At 42.6% G+C, this 21,074-nt stretch overlaps 1 protein-coding gene across 5 annotated transcripts in view; it reads left to right on the forward strand.

The window, feature by feature from the left end:
- The first annotated feature begins 214 nt into the window (after positions 1-214).
- LOC140727876 (ribose-phosphate pyrophosphokinase 2-like) overlaps positions 215-21,074 on the forward strand; it is a 43,869-nt gene continuing 23,009 nt past the window's right edge. The window contains exons 1-2 of one of the 5 annotated variants that reach the window (XM_073045778.1): positions 215-402; positions 18,527-18,710. In XM_073045778.1, coding sequence (XP_072901879.1) covers positions 18,606-18,710 — 105 coding nt within the window. In that variant the 5' untranslated portion in view covers positions 215-402; positions 18,527-18,605. Of the gene's footprint in view, positions 403-430; positions 613-1,379; positions 1,403-18,526; positions 18,711-21,074 lie in introns of those variants that run through there. The other 4 variants (XM_073045776.1, XM_073045777.1, XM_073045780.1 and 1 more) reach the window with 4 other exon arrangements.

A 21,074-nucleotide genomic window follows, 5' to 3' on the forward strand; every position in this document is an offset into this window, starting at 1 on the left:
TGGGGGCCTATAGTATAATCCAAACAGCATGATTGCACCTTTCTTGTTTCCGAGCTCCACACAAATTGTTTCTGAGGATTCTTCCTTATTACTACTGCAACACCTCGACCTCTTATATCATCCCTCAATCACTCCAAAACCACCAAACCCAGGATAACTGAACCGCCACACAACACGCAACTCTGTAGTGGCAGCGACATCGACAGGAGGAAGCGGGAAGGGGTGGAGCACGGTCTCCCCGTTGACAACCTGGAGCGTAGGTGGGGATTCCGGAGCAGGACAGCGGGTCTCATTCACGCTGGAAGAAAGGGGACGGGCCCTGCTCCTGATTGATAGGAGAGCAGCCCCTCACCTTAATGGCCAGGAGGTTCGAGCCTACTTTCCGATTGGCCGAGCGGGCTGGTGAGTGCGGTGTCATTCACTGGGCGGCGGCTCGCCTCGCCGCGGCAGCTGAGTGAGCGGCGAGCCGGGAGCGCAGTTGTCTGTCGCCATGCCGAACATCGTGCTGTTCAGCGGCAGCTCGCACCGGGAACTGTCGCAGCGGGTGGCAGACAGGCTCGGGCTGGAGCTGGGAAAAGTAGTGACCAAAAAATTCAGCAACCAGGAGACTTGGTGAGGGGAGGGGAAGGAGGCAGCGGGGGACACGGGTCCGGGCATAGGACAGCGGGAGCTACTGTGCATTTCCTTCAAGAGCTTTGGGTGCATGCAACATCCCCTGCCGCCCTTTAATGGCCAGGCACGACACCCCTGCCATGTGGCTGCTGTTAACGTGCTGGCTGAAAGCTCGCAGTTTCCTGTGTGAAACTCGGCAGTGCCTTGCTTTGTTGTGGCAGGGGTGAGAATCCCTTCTGCTGGTGGGCAGCTCGATTACCGGCGGTTTCAGCTGCAATATAAGGGATGTGGCTGTTAGCTTTTGTTGTGGAATAAACGTTTACTCTGCAAGCTTCCAGTAAATAATTGTTGGAAGTGTGCGTTGTATCTGTCGGGGGAACTTGCCATCACGTTGCGCTTTTAGAATAAGTTAAACATTACGGTGATGGACTTGGGCTTGTATTTTACCACCATGTGGGTATGATACACTGATGCTCTGCAATTTCAGCTTCCATTGTAGAAATGACGGAATCCTCTGCCTTTCTAAGTGCAGTTGTGTCATAAATCATTACTAATTTGAATTATTTTTGCGAGTTATCTTAAAATTTTCACGCTAAATGTGTAATCATAAGTAGATTTGAGGGACTTGTACATGCAGCTACATATGGAAAAAGCAGAGCAAAGGTAGATAGGAAGTAAACTTTATTATTGTGCGCGATGAACTTTGCGAGGACTAACAAGACAGGACCCAGTGAATGGAAGGGCCATAACGTGTATTGAAGAACTGGGTGCAGGATATTTGTATGTTATGGTATGTAATGCATATTTCTCGTTACTGCACTATAGAGAAGATACAGAAAAAGATGCTGAGAAGCTTTATCAGGATATTCAAAGTAAATTTATGATCAAAATACATGTATGTCACCAGAGACAACTAGGAGATGCATTTTATTGTGGGCCTCGGATGGAGACATAGGGAAGGCTGGCTAGTTTTCCTTGGACAGAGGAGGTTAAATTATGCAAATGAGGTGTGTATTTATCTACAGAAACCCAGCACAGGGGCAGGCAGGGGTACCAATTTTCAAAGGGATCCAAGGATGGAGTTTTCTACCTAGAAGGTAGTTGGAATAAAAAGATTTTTAAAGATTAGTTTTGCTTGCATTGAAACACACAGTGAAATACACCGTTTGCATCAACAGCCTTCGCAGGATATGGCGGGAGCAGCTGGTGAGTGTCACCATGCGTCGGGTGCCAACGTAGCATGCTTTCAACTTCCTTATCCGTACATCGTTAGAATGTGGGAGGAAACCAGAGTACCTGGAGGGAACCCTCTTAGTTACAGGGAGAAACAGCAATGGGAATTGAGCCTCAGCTGTTGGTGCTGAAAATTGTTACCCAAACTGCTGTACAACCATACTGCTCTTGTCTGGAATTTGGATCACCCTCCCTGATTGGGTGATGGAGTAAGCTACTTTGTAGCATTTAAGTATCCAGATTAACATTTATATAAGATTTATAGAATCTTTATAGAATTTATAGATTTATACACTCATAGAAGCTAATTTATAGAAGATGGGACTGTATTGGTAAACAGGAGTGGTATAAATTAGGTAGTTGTTAGTTCTCATGAATATCCTTTTGTTAAAGGACCTGTTTCTAAGTTGTATGACGTGGACTCTGAAATCTGTTTGCTATGGTCAAAAATGGAGCAAAGATCTCCAAGGGAAGGTTGTCTAAGAAGGAAAGCCTTGGGACATTGTTTACTCAAACATTTAAATTGATTGTTTGCCCAGCCAGTTGGCAAAATGCAGTGTGACGAAATCAACATGAGATTTTGTGTGAGTTTTTTTTTGAAGCTGTGGTAAATTTCATTATGTGAAGAATAGAAATTCAGTTTTGTCTGAGGACAACTGGGGATGTTTGGACTAGATACAATAGTGGGTAATTTTTTTTTAGTTGACCTGATACGAAACTGACTGAATTATCAGCATCCAGGCGGAAGTTTTAATGGTAAAGATGTACAAAGGTTAAGAATTTTAGAAACAAATCATGTTTGGTAACCGAGACTTTAATTACATTTAAAACAACAGATTGGCATTATTATTGTGTTTAATATGAGATAGCAATTTTCCAGAGCAGATGAATATTTGAACAGAGAGAGTTCAAGAAAATTACTAGGGACCCGAAATTCATGAGACTAATTTGGCCTCTGGATTTCTGTCACATTGCTCTAAGGATAGATTGAGACTACAGAAAGATTTGTAATTTATTTTTGGTGCTTTTGTACAAGCTTGTAACAAGTAATAGTTGTGGCTTTTTGGTGTAAACTCTGCGTATGTTTTAAGCTTATGATTCCTTAAAATTGTGAGTTGTAAATTACAGTTTAATATCACATTGATGAAGTTGCTGGTGATTTGTGAATTCTTGTGGATTGTAAGCCTTTTTCGAAGTCATTTCACTATAAATCAAAAGCAAGAATTTAACCTACTGCTGCAACCTAATATTCCATTTGGTCCAGTTTTTGTCTCATCCCATGTCACTTCAGCATAAATGCAGGGAGATTCAAATCTTTGAATTTAAATTTACTTTGAAATTTTTGAGGATGATAGTAGATAGGTGCACATTTAGCTTTGACTGGTTAAGGTGAAGGTACCTGTTACTATTACTTGACAGTTCTGATATCTGAGATTTTGTGACTTTAAAGGATGGAATTTTTTTTCTTTTGGCAAGCAGAAGTTAGTATGAAGAAAATGTTAAGCATCATTAGCTTTATGACCTCAAAGTCAGTAAGAATAAGGTGTCAATATTTTTCTCCTCCAACTTGCCTCCATTTGTGTTTTTTTTAGTTTAAAATGAGTTGCTTTCCAGAGGACTACTTCCTAAAGATGATTCAGGTTAGAGCATAGCATCCATTCAAATTCTGAGATGGATGACGAGTACATTTTAGCATGAGTATTCCTCTCTGGGTCGCTGATTGTAGAGAACTAGGGAAAGTATATTCCTTCCGCAGTTTTCATCTGGCTTCATGTGATCCTGACTAAGATTCTTGGTTCTTGGTGCCATGCCAAGTGGTCTGGTTTCCCACTAGTTTATAAGACTATTATGCTTTTTCAAGGAGGGTTTGACAACAAATTTTGAAAGTATTTCCTTCATCCTCCTGCCATGACAGCTGAATCCATGTTTTGAAGTTTTTGCAATTTCTTGCGTAGATTTGGCTGTCAATCAGAACTGGTAATTTGAGTTTTGGACGGTGCTCTTGATAAGGAGATTGCTGTTGGTTTGTGTATCCTGCCAATGAATTTGGATGATTTTGTAGGGCTGGTATTGGTTGTATCTTTCCAGTGCTCTGTGCTTATTGTAAATGTTCCATGTCTCAAGTACATACCAACAATGCTGCATTTGAATCTTCATATTGATGGTTAAAGACTGAAAATGCTGTGGTGGCTAATTTTGTATCCACTCTTGCTAAGAGGTGGCTCAGGAAAATGAAAAGTGGTCATATTTTCCTTGTCTCATTGTAGACATTTAATGTTAGATACCAGTACTTTGCTGATGCTTAGCATAAGCTTTTTTCTCAGCTCCATTGAATGAGTTAATGATGCTTTGCAGCTTGTGAATGTGTACATTTGCAAATAGCTTTGCATTCCAAATGCCTGGCTGGCTGAAGTGACCTTCTACATTGGACCTCCTTTATCTTGATAATTAGCTTCACTCCAGCAGGGAGCCTGTTAGAGTGATACTCAATGTTGCAGTGAACAAGGTTGAGAAAACTGGATGATAATTCAGCTTTTCTTGAACTGGTATTAGTGGCATTATGGCCCATCTAGCTGGTTTCATGGTTTGTATACTACCAAGTAGCAGATGTAAAATGGAGATTTTTTTTAACGGTAGCTAAATTTGCAAAATATTTTCTGTAATCTTTAACATTAAAAAAAATTAAGGTCAAAAGAGGCAACGTATTTTTTATGCTCCTTGTATTTTCCTTGGACTTGTACCGTGAAGATCAAATCCATATTGGCTCTTGATGAACTGAATCCACACTTATTCAGAAAGCACCTCTTCAACCACTTGAAACAGTTCTTGACTCTTTGAGGCAGGTCATCTTCAGTGTCTGTTGCAACTGAGTTGACTGTTCACAGAAATTAACTAAGATATAATAGGCTTTACTGAACAGAGCCTGTCTTCTGGAGAGAATCTCGAATCATGTTCCAATATTTCACTGTTTCGATGTACATATGATAATAAAATGAGTCTGAATCTTTTAGCACAATGTCTTATACTTTTTATACACAGCCTTAAATGATTAACCACAATATCATTGGTTTTATGTGCATACTTTAACATTTTGAAGATAGACCACTATCTTTGCAGATTTACAATTGTAACATATCCCAACTAGCAGAGCCTCTTTGAATATTCAATATTGGTGGCTGTTCCTGTAGTTTCTTGGCAGAAATTGCAGCCACACAAAGTATGCCTCTTTTTGTTACAGCAACATACAATTTCCTTCCTGCCACTGACATTGCTCGTGTTGCTGAGTTCTTCCAAAAGATTTTTTGTTACCCTAAATTCTAGCAAGTGCAGTCTCTTGTCTCTCTATTACAGTTTGGAGGGATGGCTCCCTCAATATACAATTGGACAGAAATGCCTGTGTTTGCTGTGTTCTATTATTTTATCCACTCTTTTAGTTTTAGTTCTTAACAGTTTTTATAGATAGATTTTTCCCTGTTTAACACATCAAGCAGTGTAATACTAACTAGCTTCATGAACATTCTGAACCTGGGTACATACTGGTGGTTGACAATCCATCTAGTAATTCGCTTTTTTTTAAATATTCCCACAGCTGCTTTACCATCATGGCACTGATATGATTGTTAAAGTAGAAAAGCTGCTATAAAACTTGGCTCAAGTAGCAGGGATATGCCTTTAATTATGTGTTTATACAGGAGACGGCTACTTAATGCCTTCACTGATCTCATTCAGAAGTTTTCAATGAACACCCATTAAAAATGAATTGTTTTCCCTCACTGGTTTGTAATACAGATCTGAATATCCCACACCCAGTGATCTCTTTCAAGAGCCTTAACGTATTACATGAAGTTAAATTGTAAAGATTTTTTCCCCTGAAGACTGGTTCCGCAGTCTCTTGTCCTGCGTTTTAATTAATGTGCGATCCAAAATATAATTGCAAAACAACCCCTAACAGTCTCAAAAGTGATAACGAATCAACACTTCAAAATTATCAGAAAGTTGCGGGAGCATTTTCCATCCACTGTCTGCTTTATAGGTTGGGTAATTCTTACTTTAATATGCCTTGATGCATGGACCTTCAAATTGAAGGCAGCTTTGACCTTCTGGTTAATTGGACATTGGTCATTGAATTACAATCCTATCGTTCACTAGTCCTGTTGCCACAAAGTAACAAGTTTCATTTTTTATGTCAGTGATAGTAATTCTGAATCTTGCAGTTCCACTTTGTCTATGACACAGTCTAAAGTTTGCCAGTGCCAGGTTTGGAGGATATGACTGTGTGATTTTAACCCCCACGACCCCCCCCCCCCGCCCCCCAAGTTTCCTTTTAAAATAGTGTTGGTTGTTTTCAAAACACCTGAAGGAGGAGAGGGCTCCATTGCCAATTCTATTTTCCCGAGTTTTGCATCTTATCCTAGTATTGAAGCTGCTCAGGAGGGTTGGTTTGCATCCCTCTGGAATGCTGGCCAATTTTAACGCAGTACAGACCTCTTCCATAGCTTTGTGTTTGGTAGATGGTGGGGGTTTCTGCTAATGGGAGTGGCATACTGTTTTTGCATTAGTGAGTCAATGGGTCTCTTGTCCCACTAGAATTGCTGAGGCATTAAGACATATTCTTACTTGAAGGCAAAACCTACCCCATGAAGATAGCTTTACTATGATTGCCTTTTGGAGGTTTAGCCAACATGTGTTTTGAATTGGTCTTCTCATCACAGCGATGCATTAAAACAATCAACAAAGACTGTCCGGCAACTAGCTACTGGCTAGTTAGTGTCAAAACACTCCAGACCCTAGGCTTCATATTGAGAAATGAAAGATGCATAAATGTGATTTCATTTAACACGGCCTAGCTATGGCCTATCGACTAACGTGGGTTTGATGGTGAAGTCCTGGACCAGTGGTAGAATTGTCCGAAGCAATGGCAGACTTATGACTTGTAGAATCATTAACAAGTATCTGGGTATGTATGGTAACAGATGCTTTCGTTCATCTTCTTCCTCATCATGCTCTCTGTATCTGACTTAATTTTGATTCACCTCCTTGCAAGTCTTAGTTTTTCACTCTCCGACTCCCTCACTATCTCTTGTTCCCTATCAACCTCACACACCCCACCCCATTCTTTCCTCACAACTCTAGGCTCACTTCTGTCTCTCTTTCCCTGACCTTTTTCGCGTTCTCCCTCCTCTCCACAGATCCTGCCACTGTTCTTCAGAGAACGGACTCTTTGGCCCACAGTGTCTACCCTGAGCATGATGCCAAATTGAACTGATTCTCTTCTACCTCTAATGAATTCATATCCCTCCCTCTCTGCAAAATTCTTTTGATTGTCTAGCAGCTTCTTAAACCCCATTATCATATCTGCTTGCCCCAAGCCCGGGCAGCTCATTCTAGGCATTCACCCCTTTGTGTATTTAAAAAGAAAAGTCTCTGCATGCCTCCTTCAAAATTTCATCTCACCGTATTTTCTAGTACTTAACACTTGTACCTGGGTTGGAGAAGTTGGTGAAGTGAGGGATTCTGATTATCTACCCTATCTATGCCTTGTGTAAGCTTATACACTCTCGCAAATTTCTACAGATGTACTGTGGAGAGTACTCTAACTGGTTGCATGACCGTCTGGTATGGAGGGACCATTGCACAGGATCAGAAAAAGCTGCAGAAATTGTAAACTCAGCCAGCTCCACCGGGGGCACAAACCTCCCCAGCACCAAGGGCACCTTCAAAGGTGATGCCTCAAAAAAGTGGTATCCATCACCCAGGACGCAACCTTGTCTCATTGCTACCATCAAGAAGGTTTTACAGGAGCTGGAAACATTCAATGTTTCAGAAACAGCTTCTTCCCCTCCACCATCAGATCTCTTTTTGCAGTACTTATTTAGTTTAATTTTTAAATATATATTTCTTAATGTAATTTGTAGTTTGTTTATTGTAAGTTCAGTCGATTTTATTATCAGTACATAGAGTATGTCTGGGTGGTGAGGATCTCTGATGACGGATGCTGCTTTCTTATGACAGTTTGCTGCAGATGTGTTCAGTGGTTCAGAGGGCTTTACCCGTGATGTACTGGGCCAAATCCACTCTCCGTTGTAGGATTTTACATTTTAGATGTCATGCCAAAACTCCGTAGACTCCTAAGGAAGTAGAGGCGTTGCCGTGTTACTTTTTTCACAATTGCATTTACGTGCTGGGTCCAGGACAGGTCCTCTGAAATAGTAACATGCAGGAATTTAAAGTTGCTGACCCTCTCCAGTTCGGATCCTCCAATGAGGACTGGCTCATGGGCCTCTGGTTTCCCTCTTCTGAAGCCTACAATCAGTTCCTTGGTCTGACATTGAGTGAGAGGTTGTTACGACACCACTCAGCTAAATTTTCAACCTCCCTCCTGCGTGCTGATTGATCACCACCTTTGATAACGGCCCACGACAGTGGTGTCGTCAGCAGATTTGAATATGCTGTTGGAGCTGTACGTACCACACAGTCAAAGTGAGTAGAGAAAGGGACAAAGCACACTGCCTTACAGTGCACCTGTGCTGATGGAGTTCATGGAGGAGACGATGTTGTCAAACTAAACTGGGGTCTAAAAATGAGGAAATCCAGGATCCAATTGCACAAGGAGGTATTGAGGCTAAGGACTTGGAACTGATTGACTAGTTTTGAGGGGGTGATGGTATTAAATGCTGAGCTGTAATCGATAAAGAGCATCTTGATGTATACATCTTTGCTGTCCTGATGTGCCAGGCTTGTGTTAATAGCCAATGAGATGGCATTTGCTTTGGACCAGTTGCTCCAGTAGGCAAATTGGAGCGGATTCAAGTCGCCTCTCAGGCAGGAGCTGATGTTTTTTCACCAGCCTCTCAAATCACTTCATCACAGTGGCTGTAAGTATAACTGAGTGATGGTCATTGAGGCAGCTCACCACACTCTTCTTGGACACTGATTTGATTGAAGCCTGCTTGAGGCAGGTGGGTACCACAGACTGCCGAAGTGAGAGGTTAAAGATATCAGAGAACACACCAGCCAGTTGGTCATCTCAAGATTTGAATATGTGGCCAGACACCCCATCCTGTCTTTCCTTGGATTCGCCCTCATGAAGGCTGCCCGTACACCAGCTCAGATACTGAGATTTGATGTCAACAAAATAGTGAGTACAGAGAAGATTTACTAGAATGTTACCTGGGTTTCAGCACCTAAGTTACAGGGAAAGGTTGAACAAGTTAGGTCTTTATTCTTTGGAGCGTAGAAGGTTGAGGGGGGACTAGATAGAGGTATTTAAAATTATGAGGGGGATAGATAGAGTTGACATGGATAGGCTTTTTCCATTGAGAGCAGGGGAGATTCAAACAAGAGGACATGAGTTGAGAGTTGGAGGGCAAAAGTTTAAGGGTAACACGAGGGGGAATTTCTTTACTCAGAGAGTGGTAGCTGTGTGGAACGAGCTTCCAATAGAAGTGGTAGAGGCAGGTTCGGTATTGTCATTTAAAGTAAAATTGGCTAGGTATATGGACAGGAAAGGAATGGAGGGTTATGGGCTGAGTGCGGGCCAGTGGGACTAGGTGAGAGTAAGCGTCGGCATGGACTAGAAGTGCCGAGATGGCCTGTTTCCGTGCTGTAATTTTTATATGGTTATATCAAAGGATCATCAGGAGATGTGATGGTTGGCGATGGTTCCTCCCTGTTCTGATGGTCAAAGCCAGCATAGAAGACATTAGCTCATCTGGAAGTGGCCTTGCTGTCCCCCATGTCTCTTAATTTAACTTTGTAGGTGGTTATACTGTGCCTATTGTCTTGTTTATTAATTATTGTACTGCCCTGCACTGATTTGTGCACTTTATGTAGTCCTGTGCAGGTCTGTAGTCTAGTGCAGTTTTTATGTTTTACGTAGTCTAGTGTAGCCTGGTGCTGTCTCACATAGTCTAGTGTAGTTTTGTGTTGTTTCATGTAGCACCAGGGTACTGGAGAAATGTTTTGTTTTTGCTGTGTACTGTACCAGCAGTTTATGGTCGAAATGACAATAGACTTGACTACAGCTGCCGTTTGGTCTGGAATCTCCCCCATGAGATGGCTTTTCAGAGATCATACCTGCACCTCTTGTAGCATTCTTGGTCTCTAGACTTGAATGCCTCTGATCTGGCCCTTAAGCAGATTTTCGGTGTCATGGTTTATCCAGGGCTTCTGATTGGGGAAGACTGAACGATTTGGTGTTGACACTCTCATTTACAGTTGTTAAATTTAAAACCCACTAAACCCTGTTTTATTCATTTAGGTCTCCAGATGAGTGCTTCAACACAGCCCAGTCCACTGACTCAAATCAATCCTGTAATTGTTCCTCTGCCTCCTGCAACCACTTCTTAGTCATCCTAATCTCCGGAGACTTGTTTTTTCCGCTTTGCCTGTATGCAGTAGAAGGACAGCCAAGTAATCTGATTTAGCAAAATGTGATCAGGATCACAGAACTCCCTAGGCAAATTTGATGGGTGTTCCAAGTTGGGGGAGCACAAGTTGGACATAACTGCCACATCTGAGCACAAATGAGCATTGACCATAAAACATAACGCCACTTCCCTTAGTCTTACCCGAGCCTGCAGTTCAGTCCATTCTGAAAAGCGTATACCATTCTGGTCTGACTGCTGTGTTCGGCGTATCTGCAGATAACCAAATCTTGATGCAGCAAACAGTTGACAGATTTCTCATCTGCCTCTACAGCAGGCTTGTCCTCAGATCATCAATTTTTATTCTCATGTTTATGACTAAACATTCGCCAACAAGATGCTGGGTGGAGGAGGCCGCACCCCTCTGTGTTTCAGCCTGGCTTGGATTCCACCCCCAGCCCCTCCCCCCGCTGCAAAACAACAAATCTCACAATGTATGCCAGTGACATTGAAACCTGATTCTGAAACTTCTGTCAGGTCACCCTTCAGCCTCTGCTGCAGATATAACAAAGTTTCTCAACTTGTAGTTCATACCCTCTAATCCAGGCAGTATCCTGATAAAACCTAAAACACTTAACCCATTCCAGAATCTCCATATCTCTTATGGTAACCAGGAACACAAATAGTAATACAGTTGGCTGAAAAATTTTGATAGGTTTCGATTGACCACTGTTGTGAAGCTGGCTGAACTGCTTATCACTCAGCTACAAAGTCAGAGGTCTGTTATCGGCTAGAGAGAAAAGAAAGTGTGTGGTACTTTGAAGTTGTGCGTTTGACTGTGTTGTTTATAAGTCTGCCATTGCATTAATGTAACGGCTTTCGTAATACAAGGATGTCCCAAAAGTACAAGAACTGTTGCCATTAGTTTAGCAATCGCTTTGTGCACAATGGTACTTAGCATGCTGGATCTATTTTAATGCTCATTGAAGACTTGGCATTGGCTAGAATGCAAGAGCTCTGTCTGTCTCTCTCATCTGTTCGCAATGCAAATGGATGTTCATCGCAAAAGAGGTTGCTCTGGATTTTGGGGGAGAAATCTTCAGCGATGGATTTGCAGCTGGGGGATGGAAATTAAGTGATTTTATAGGGAGTAGGTTTCAAGGGTTTGAAGAAATGAAAATCAAGAACAATCTCCGGAAATGTGTTGAGACAGGTGGAATTTTGCAAGTAGTTGAGAGACCAGGATGGAAGTGGACAGCATGCTGCTGCAGAGGCTGAAACATGGTCATGGAGTACGTCATGAGTGTCAACTGGAGGGTGTGTGGAAGGGAGGAAGCTGGAATGAAGGGGTTCAACTTTTTTCCATATTGTGAGATGGCATGGAACAGGTCCTTCTGGTCCTTTGAGCTGTGCTGCCCAGCAACCCAAGATTTATCTTAATTACAGGACATTTTACAATGACCGACTGCCCTACCAATCAGTGCATGTGTGGACTATGGGAGGAAACTGTTGCACCTGGAGGAAACCTCAGTCATGGGGACAAATGTACAAACTTCTTACGTGCAGCGACGGGAATTGAACCCGGCTCACTGGTAATGTACAGACAGCATTGTGTTAACCACTACGCTACTGTGCCACTCCTGTATGAAGATTTGATGGATATATGTATGACATAGTGGTTGCTAATGGTTTCAGATTTGCAGTTTATTGAATAAACTTGTTCATGTATTTGCATTTTGTTCGTGGCTATTGAATGTATTAGCGGAATATAGAAACACTGAGGAAATTTTACATGTTGCCCTCTGCTCAATACAAACAGCTCACTGGCTTTGTACATCATTGCATTACAGTGCAGCATACAGTACTGGATCATGTGGTAATGCCTTGAGAACTGGATGTTCAAAAATTCCATAATTGCAATGTTTCTGTGAAGAGCAGCCACAGTATAACTGCAGGAAATAGGACACCAAATACATTATAAGGCTGTCATGGTTCATGTCAGCTTCAATCTTCAAATCTACTATGTTCATAATTTGGGGGAATAAATTCTTGGTCTTGTGTAAGAGTCCTTTTTCACTGAGCTTTATATTTGAGATACAAATGGTATGAAGGTATTTTGTACCATTCATTAAATCTGGCTGGAACTAATCCTTGTTAAGGGGCACAACTGTTGATATTGGCAAAATAAACATTTTAAGTAGTTTCATTGATGTTCTAGGCAGCCTGCTATGAGCTCTGTATTTGAATGACTGCACAGTTAAAGTTCAGTTCTTGGTTATTTAGCAGAAGTATAATATTTGGCTTACAATGATTACTGTTTGCTTGCTGTTATTCTGTTGAACAGGATGGCCAGGCATTGTTTTATATCGATTGAGCAATAGTTTTTTCCTGTATTTGCATGCACATCAAGTTATGCTGACAAATTCTGTCCTAACCATCAGAGTTACTAAGAGCTCCTCCAGTCCCAAAATGTAATTATAATGGCTAAGAAATTCAGTTTGGATTAGAATGCCTATGCTTTAAAAGTTTTAAATCACCAAGCTTCATTGTATGTGATCCAACAATTGCAGTTAAGGCTGCCCAGCTATTGATGGGAAAGATGGATCACGGTGGGGGGATTGATACTGTGGGGAATTGGTAATAATTCAGCCAGAATTGGCTGCCTGCTTAATTTTGCAATATAGTGAGGTTGGTACCATAATTCTGTGCGCTCCTAATGGGCTGACACTTCGCATTTTGTTAAATGAAGTCTTCTTCTGCCTGCTCTGTCTCCGAGCCTTCACCCACACCTCAGCAAGTTCCGCGTACACCATGATGCTGAACTCTTCTTCTACCGGCTCCGTCTCTGAGCTTATTTCTTTAACAAGAACTCTCCTACCCCCATCGATGACCCCTTCTCCCGTCTTCAACCCTCCTCCTCTTCATGGACACCCCCGCTCTGGTCTTCTGCCTGCTCTGGATCTCTTTATTGCTAATTGCCGACAGGTCATCAACCGTCTCGACTTGACCACACCCTGTTCCAATTCCAACCTCACTCCTTCCGAACGCTCTGCTCTCCGCTCCCTCCGCACCAATCCCAACCTCACTATAAAACCTGCTGATAAGGGGGGAGCTGTTTTTGTCTGGCGTACTGACCTCTACCTGGCCAAGGCACAGCGACAACTCTCTAATACCTCCTCTTATTTACCCCTTGATCATGACCCCACTAAGGAGCACCAGGCCATTGTCTCCTATACCATCACCAACCTTATCAGCTCTGGGAATCTCCCATCCACTGCCACCAGCCTCATAGTTCCCGCACCCCGCACTTCCCGTTTCTACCTCCTACCCGAGATCCACAAGCCTGCCTGTCCAGGTAGACCTATAGTCTCAGCTTGCTCCTGCCCCACCGAACTCATTTCTGCATACCTTGACACTGTTTTATCCCCCCTGTTCAATCTCTTCCCAACTATGTTCTTGACACTTCTCACGCTTTGAATTTTTTCAATGATTTTAAGTTCCCTGGCCCCCACCGCCTTATTTTCACCATGGATGTCCAGTCCCTATATACCTCCATCCCCCACCAGGATGGTCTCAAAGCTCTTCACTTCTGTTTGGATTCCAGACCTAACCAATTCCCCTCTACCACCACTCTCCTCTGTCTAACAGAATTAGTTCTTACTCTCAATAATTTCTCCTTTGGCTCCTCCCACTTCCTCCAAACCAAGGGTGTAGCCATGGGTCCCAGTTATGCCTGCCTTTTTGTTGGCTTTGTGGAACAGTCCATGTTCCAATTCTGTACGGGTGTCTGTCCCCCTCTTTTCCTTCGCTACATCGACAACTGCGTTGGCGCTGCCTCCTGCACGCATGCTGAACTCGTTGACTTCATTAATTTTGCCTCCAACTTTCACCCTGCTCTCAAATTTACCTGGTCCATTTCCGACACCTCCCTCCCCTTTCTTGATCTTTCTGTCTCCATCTCTGGAGATGGCTTATCTACTGATATATACTTTAAGCCTACAGACTCTCACAGCTACCTGGACTATTCCTCTTCCCACCCTGTCTCTTGCAAAAATGCTATCCTCTTCTCACAATTCCTCCATCTCCGCTGCATCTGCTCTCAGGATGAAGCTTTTCATTCCAGAACGAAGGAGATGTCTTCCTTTTTTAAACAAAGGGCTTCCCTTCTTCCACCATCAACTCTGCTCTCAAACACATCTCTCCCAATTCCCGCACATCTGCCCTCACCCCATCCGCCTGCCAACCCACTCGGGATAGGGTTCCCCTTGTCCTCACCTACCAGCCTCCAGGTCCAACGTATAATTCTCCGTAACTTCCGCCACCTCCAACGGGATCCCACTACCAAGCACATCTTTCCCTCCCATCCCCCTTTCTGCTTTCCGCAGGGATCGCTCCCTACACGACTCCCTTGTCCACTCATTCCTCCCCCCCCCCCCCCCCCCCATCCCTTCCCACCGATCTCCCTCCTGGCACTTATCCTTGTAAGCGGAACAAGTGCTACACCTGCCCTTACACTTCCTCACTCACCACCATTTAGGGCCCCAGACAGTCCTTCCAGGTGAGGCGACACTTCACCTGTGAGTCAGCTGGTGTGGTATACTGCATCCGGTGCTCCCAGTGTGGTCTTTTATATATTGGTGAGACCGACGCAGACTGGGAGACCGTTTCGCTGAACACCTACGCTCGGTCTGCCAGAGAAAGCAGGATCTCCCAGTGGCCACACATTTTAATTCCATGTCCCATTACCATTCTAATATGTCTATCCATGGCCTCCTCTACTATCAAGATGAAGCCACACTCAGGTTGGAGGAACAACACCTTATATACCGGCTGGGTAGCCTCCAACCTGATGGCATGAACATTGACTTCTCTAACTTCTGTTAATGACCCTCCTCCCCTTCTTACCCCATCCCTGACATATTTAGTTGTTTGTTTTTTTCTCTCTCTCTGTCCATCACTCTGCCTGCTCTCCATCTCCCTCTGGTGCTCCCCCCCTCCCCCTTTCTTTCTCCCGAGGCCTCCCGTCCAATGATCCTTTCCCTTCTCCAGCTCTGTATCACTTTCACCAATCACCTTTCCAGCTCTTTGCTTCATCCCACCCCCTCCTGTCTTCTATCATTTCGCATTTCCCCCTCCCCCTCCTACTTTCAAATCTCTTACTATCTTTCCCTTCAGTTAGTCCTGACGAAGGGTCTCGGCCCGAAACGTCGACAGTGCTTCTCCTTATAGATGCTGCCTGGCCTGCTGTGTTCCACCAGCATTTTGTGTATTTTGTTAAAAGCTTGATTAGAATCAGTAAATTCTTGAACACAAGTAGGTGGTTGATTAGATGCAACTTTTTTTGGGGGGGGTTGAATTTGCATGTTGTGATAAAGCAGTTGAATTAGGGTTCAGTGCAAAGTTCCATCTGAGGAAATAGGGTGGATTTGGTTTCTTCTGAAGCCAGTCATGACCTTCATTTACTAAATTAGTTCATTTCATTTACTAAAATTCAGGCTTTAAATGTGTTTTTAAGAAGAAAACCTTTATATTTCCAAGCGTAAAATTCTAAATTAACTACCTGTAGCTTTCATACGCTATTTATTTCATTATATTTTAGTACCAGTTTAATACTATCAGTTTCAATTGAACATTCTACGCTCTATCATTTCATTTGGAGGGAAATGTTGAAGCTAAATTTAAAATAACTTTGGATTTTAATTATGATCGAAGTCGATGATTAATGTTTCATGTAATTGCCTAATAAAATGGAATATGAACCAATCATAAGAAAGATGGTAATACTACTAAATGCTCAGTGTAACTGCATTAAGCCAGTACGGAAGATAGCAGTTGCATTACATTACCTACCTCCTGTGAAAATAAGTAGTAGGTAAATGATGGGAGCATATTTTTCAATTATTTATGGGTTAAAGAAAAAAAATGATTCTACATAGAATATAATGGTGAAAATTATCCCCGGGTTGGTTGATTTGCAGTTTTTACAGAGCACTAGTACTAGAACTGTCTGGTCCCTTCTGATTTGAGAAATATGGTCAGAAATATAAATGACATAAATGCCCCTTGGAACAAGTGAAATGTTACTTTCTCAAACTCAGATTACCAGGTGCATTCTCAATTCAATTGTTTTCTATCATGTGAGAGGGGTTTCTACTCTGAACCAATACCAATGCCTCTACCCATCTAACTCCCAGTGTAGTGTAGTCTTATTAAACTGTGTAATGCCATATTACAAAACTCTCAATGCCTTGAGTAGAAATGTGCAATACTTTCAAAACTATTCATGGTGGTTAAAATGTGATTATTCTCAAAAGTATTCGGAGGAGCAGTAATATTCATTCCGTAATATTCTAAGTTTTCTAATAAAATGCTTGAAAATGTTATGAATTGTTCTGGAGTTCCTCTCCCAAAGTTGTTGAAGTTCTGTAATATTGCACTGCACACATATCGTCGTGGCTATCCCTCGAGGTCGATGATAATAGTCTTCGTTCCATTTCCACAGAGCAAAAACGCCTGTGCATGTATTTGTTTAACGCGTACTTGATGTTGCACTCCAAGAAGCACATGATACTTCACAAATCAACCAACTGATTCCAATGGCAAGGAAACCACGACGATTGGAGCTGATGGATTTGTTGCAGCCTTCATCCGCCTTCACAGCCGTTGAGTTCGAAGTAACTTTGTCCGCCTGTTCCACCGTTGAGGTCTTGGTTGGATTGTTCTTTGTCAGGGACCTCACCCTCGACCTTACCGCCATGGGGTGACCCTACCAGGAGTGTAGCTCCAGGCGGCATCGCTCTCAGAATCTCAGGACCACACAAGCTTCTCCACCACAACAAGGTGACAATCCACGAAGAAGACTGCACACATATGCTCTTCATATGAACAGAAATTTCAGTTATGCCATCCAAGCAGTTTGCATGAGTCCAACTTTGTCATTGCCTCTGTGGGGATGTAGGCCGATACTGGAAAATTACAGATTAAAGATCACTCTGAATCTTATTGAAAGACAGCGGGAATAATGGTCTGTTTCAGGTTCTTCCTAGGTGTTGAAACTGAAGTACTTTATTTAGTAGGAATTAAATTTGATGTTGTGATTTACTCTTTTAGTTAGTCTTAACAATGTTCTATGGTTATTTTCTGTGCTGATTTATACAGCACTACAAACTGTCCACAGCATATTTTATATGTTTATAAAAAAGCATGGGGTAGAAGACAGTCTGACAAACCATTATTCAACTGTGGGTAGCCTATCTATATGCAGTCTGCAGAGGAAAGTTCAAAATGATTGGTCTGACTGTGGAGTAGCATTTTAATTGTATTTGTCATTCAATAAGATATTGCCTTTGTGTTTACACTAGTACACAAAGGATGTGTTCCAAGTGTAAGAATACTAAAGGAATTAGCACTAAAAGGAGTAGTTGAACTTTTGTGGAGAGATACATTACTGACAGTGCTGGGAATCTGGAGTGAATTCCCTAGCAGTGCAACAGAGTTAAGGAACCCTTGGCAGTCTAGCATCAGATTACACGGTGGCTTGGTGTGGAGAGACTGTCATTGGGGTGTGGTATTAGAAGAGCCAGGGTAAGTACTGTACCTGCTCAGTGCAAATGTATGGGACTCTAGGCTGAATCCTGCTGCTATGCAGAAACAAGCCATTGTTGGGCAAATGGCCAGTGTTCTCAATGGTATTGGTAGATCATCCTGACTCTATGGTCTCCTGTGTTGGATGTGACTAAATCTGCTGTCTTCCCTTCTTTGTTTGACTGCACAATGCTTCTCAGCCCTGATATTTTAGTTAAGTGTGACGGAAGTTGCCCTTGACTTCCTTTGAGTGACTTTTATTGCATCCGATGGAAAACTGAGAGATGTTGGATCCTTATGGTCTGTCAGCACATGGAGTGGTCACCATCAATCCCCAGTAAGGGCTTGCAGTCTTTGTGCTGCTCAAGGTACTTAAGCGACATCGCAGCACCAAGCAGCCTCCCTACTTAGCTGAACTAGTTCCCACAAACAACACTGAGTGATAGGTGATTTATTACTCCAGAGGACAGGGATTTGCACTAGGTTCCTGATAAGGGAAAAAAAGAGGACAGTTGCCGGCCTAGTTCATGACATCACAGCTTGCAGCCTGAGTGGAGGCTCTGTACCAGTGAGTGATTAGACTGAAGGACCAAGAATGTTGTAATGTATTGATGCTCTGTGAGATGACCTCTGCTCCTGCTAGGAATTAAACAGTGGGTTGGTTTCTTTTTTTAAATGTTTTTTTTTCTACAGAACATTTCAACAATGATGGCATGTCTTTTGTTTTGCAGTGTGGAAATTGGGGAGAGTGTGCGAGGTGAAGATGTATACATCATCCAAAGTGGCTGTGGGGAAATCAATGATAATTTAATGGAGCTATTGATAATGATAAATGCCTGCAAGTTTGCATCATCATCTCGAGTCACCGCAGTTATTCCTTGTTTTCCCTATGCTAGACAAGACAAGAAAGACAAGGTACCACTGGGTCTGACCATTTGTCTTCACGTATATTGGGGGATGGAACTGAAAGCTGGTAACCGTGAAATGACACATTTTGATATCAATTTAGCTTTGTTACTTATGGATTAAAATGTTGGTGTTGAAATGTGACTAGATACAGGAGAGATCTTTAATTTCCGCGTACAATATTTTATCTTTTTGCAGGCTACTTGCTTAAATCATAAGATCCTTTTACATTCTGAAACCAGTTGATATGGAATGCCTGCTAAATGAACTCATTTGAAAGCTTAGCATTCATTTTGTGTTGGAGTGAATTCTTCAAGTGGTTGCTTTGTAATATCATGCAGTCATTGACTAAGTAGATGGAGATTCCTATACAGTATACTTAAATAGAGTTGGAAGTTGTAGAACATTTTCTTTTGCAGCCTATTACAAGTTCTGTTTAGTCTGTGCACGTATGCCTGCAAAATAGCTTGGAAATGTTCTTGGTGCTTTTTCATTCAGCTTTCAGTTTGGAAATAGCTTCTACTTAAAGACTTAAGTGAACTAAGTAAAACAAGGTTTTTCATAAGTTAGACTGAACTTTAGACTAGTTAGATGTGGCCAAAAGCAACAGAGCATGGTCAACCAACTCATTAAAAATGAATGCTACTTATGTTTCTGCTGTTGACATTATTTCAGATGTTAGTCTGTGCTGCAGGCAAAATGAATTAAAACTTTGCACAAGTCTTTATTTTTTGACCTGCAGCTTTGAATAGGGTTGTCAAATTAATGTAAACGAGCCGAAGTAACTAGACAGTTTTTGAGAACATGGAACATAGAACATAGATCAGTATGCACATGACCCACGATGTTGTGCCAATCTTTTGACCTAAGGTCAATCTAACCCTTCCCTCCTGCAAACTGCTCCACTTTTCCTTCATACATGTGGCTATCTGAGTCTCTTGGATGCCCCTAATGTATCTGCTTCTACCATCTGTCCTGGCAGTGCAATCCGTGTCCTCATCACACTGTACCTTAAAATACCTCTGATATTCCTCCTATATTTTCCTTCAAACAGTTTTAAAATACCTTCTTGCCTGGGGGGAAGAAGGTGTTGGCTATCCATTCTTTCAAGTAACCCTTGCTCTAAAGAGAAAAGCCCCACCTTGCTCAACCCTTTCTCATAAGACATGCTCTCAAATCCGGGCTGCATCCTGGTAAATCTCTGCACTCTCTCTAAAGCTTTCAAATCCTTCCTGTACTGACATGACCAAAACTGAACACAATAGCAGTGTTCTCTAGCATGGGTGTGGCTGCACCATTACCTTGTGGCTCTTCAACTCAATCCCCTGACTAACGAAGGCCTACACACCATAAGCTGCCATAATCACCTTTGAGTGCTAAGGGAGGTGAATTTAGGCCATAAGATGTAGGAGCAGAATTACAAACAGGAGAAAATCTGCAGTCACTAGAAATCCAAGACACAGACAGACACCCACCCACGTACACACTGCTGGAGGAATTCAGCAGGCCAGGTAGTATCCAAGGAAAAGGGTACAGTTGACGTTTTGGGCTGAGACCCTACATCATATATGTCAAACTCAAGGCCCGCGGGCCAAATCCGGCCCGCGGTGGAATTATCTTTGGCCCGCGAGATAATATCTAATTACTATTAAAGCTGGCCCCAGTAATCGAAGCGCCTATGGCGTATGATATGGCTAATGCTGAGTTTATTCAGGTACCAGGTTTTCAGGGTTTTTAGTGTTTATTCGGCAGTCTTGCTCGGCAGTCTTCTTCATAAGAAACGGAATTTGTAAAGTGAAACACTTTGTAGTTATAGCAGAGACTGAGACACATGAGAGCAGGCTGAAAAAAACGGAGGCAACGAAAGCTGCGTTCGCACGCGTCCGACTGATCCGGCCCGCATGAAGCTGCATTTTGCTCAATCCGGCCCGTGACCTAAAATGAGTTTGACACCCCTGCCCTACATCCTGTCCTGATGAAAGGTCTCGGTCCAAAACGTTGACTCTACTCTTTTCCATAGATGCTGCCTGGCCTACTGAGTTCCTCCAGCATTGTGTGTATGTATGTGTGTGTGTTGCTAGGAACAGAATTAGGCCATTTGGACCATCGAGTCTGCGGCTCCATTTCATCATGGCTGATCCATTTTTCCCCTCAGCCTCAATTTCCTGTCTTTGCCCCCTCCCCCTGCTTTTGAGTATTAAGAGGGGTGAATTTAAATGAACTACAGTAGTTACTGGAAGCAAGTTTTCTTGTTGGAAGGATAGAGATTATTTGTTTAAATTCAGCAAGCCAGTGAGAAGTTTAGCATCAAAATATAATCTGTCTTCATTTGAGCAAGAGAAGGCAGATGGCGTCATCTTCCTCATAATGAAT

Source organism: Hemitrygon akajei, chromosome 5 (assembly GCF_048418815.1).
Source record: "Hemitrygon akajei chromosome 5, sHemAka1.3, whole genome shotgun sequence".
NCBI lineage: Eukaryota > Metazoa > Chordata > Chondrichthyes > Myliobatiformes > Dasyatidae > Hemitrygon > Hemitrygon akajei.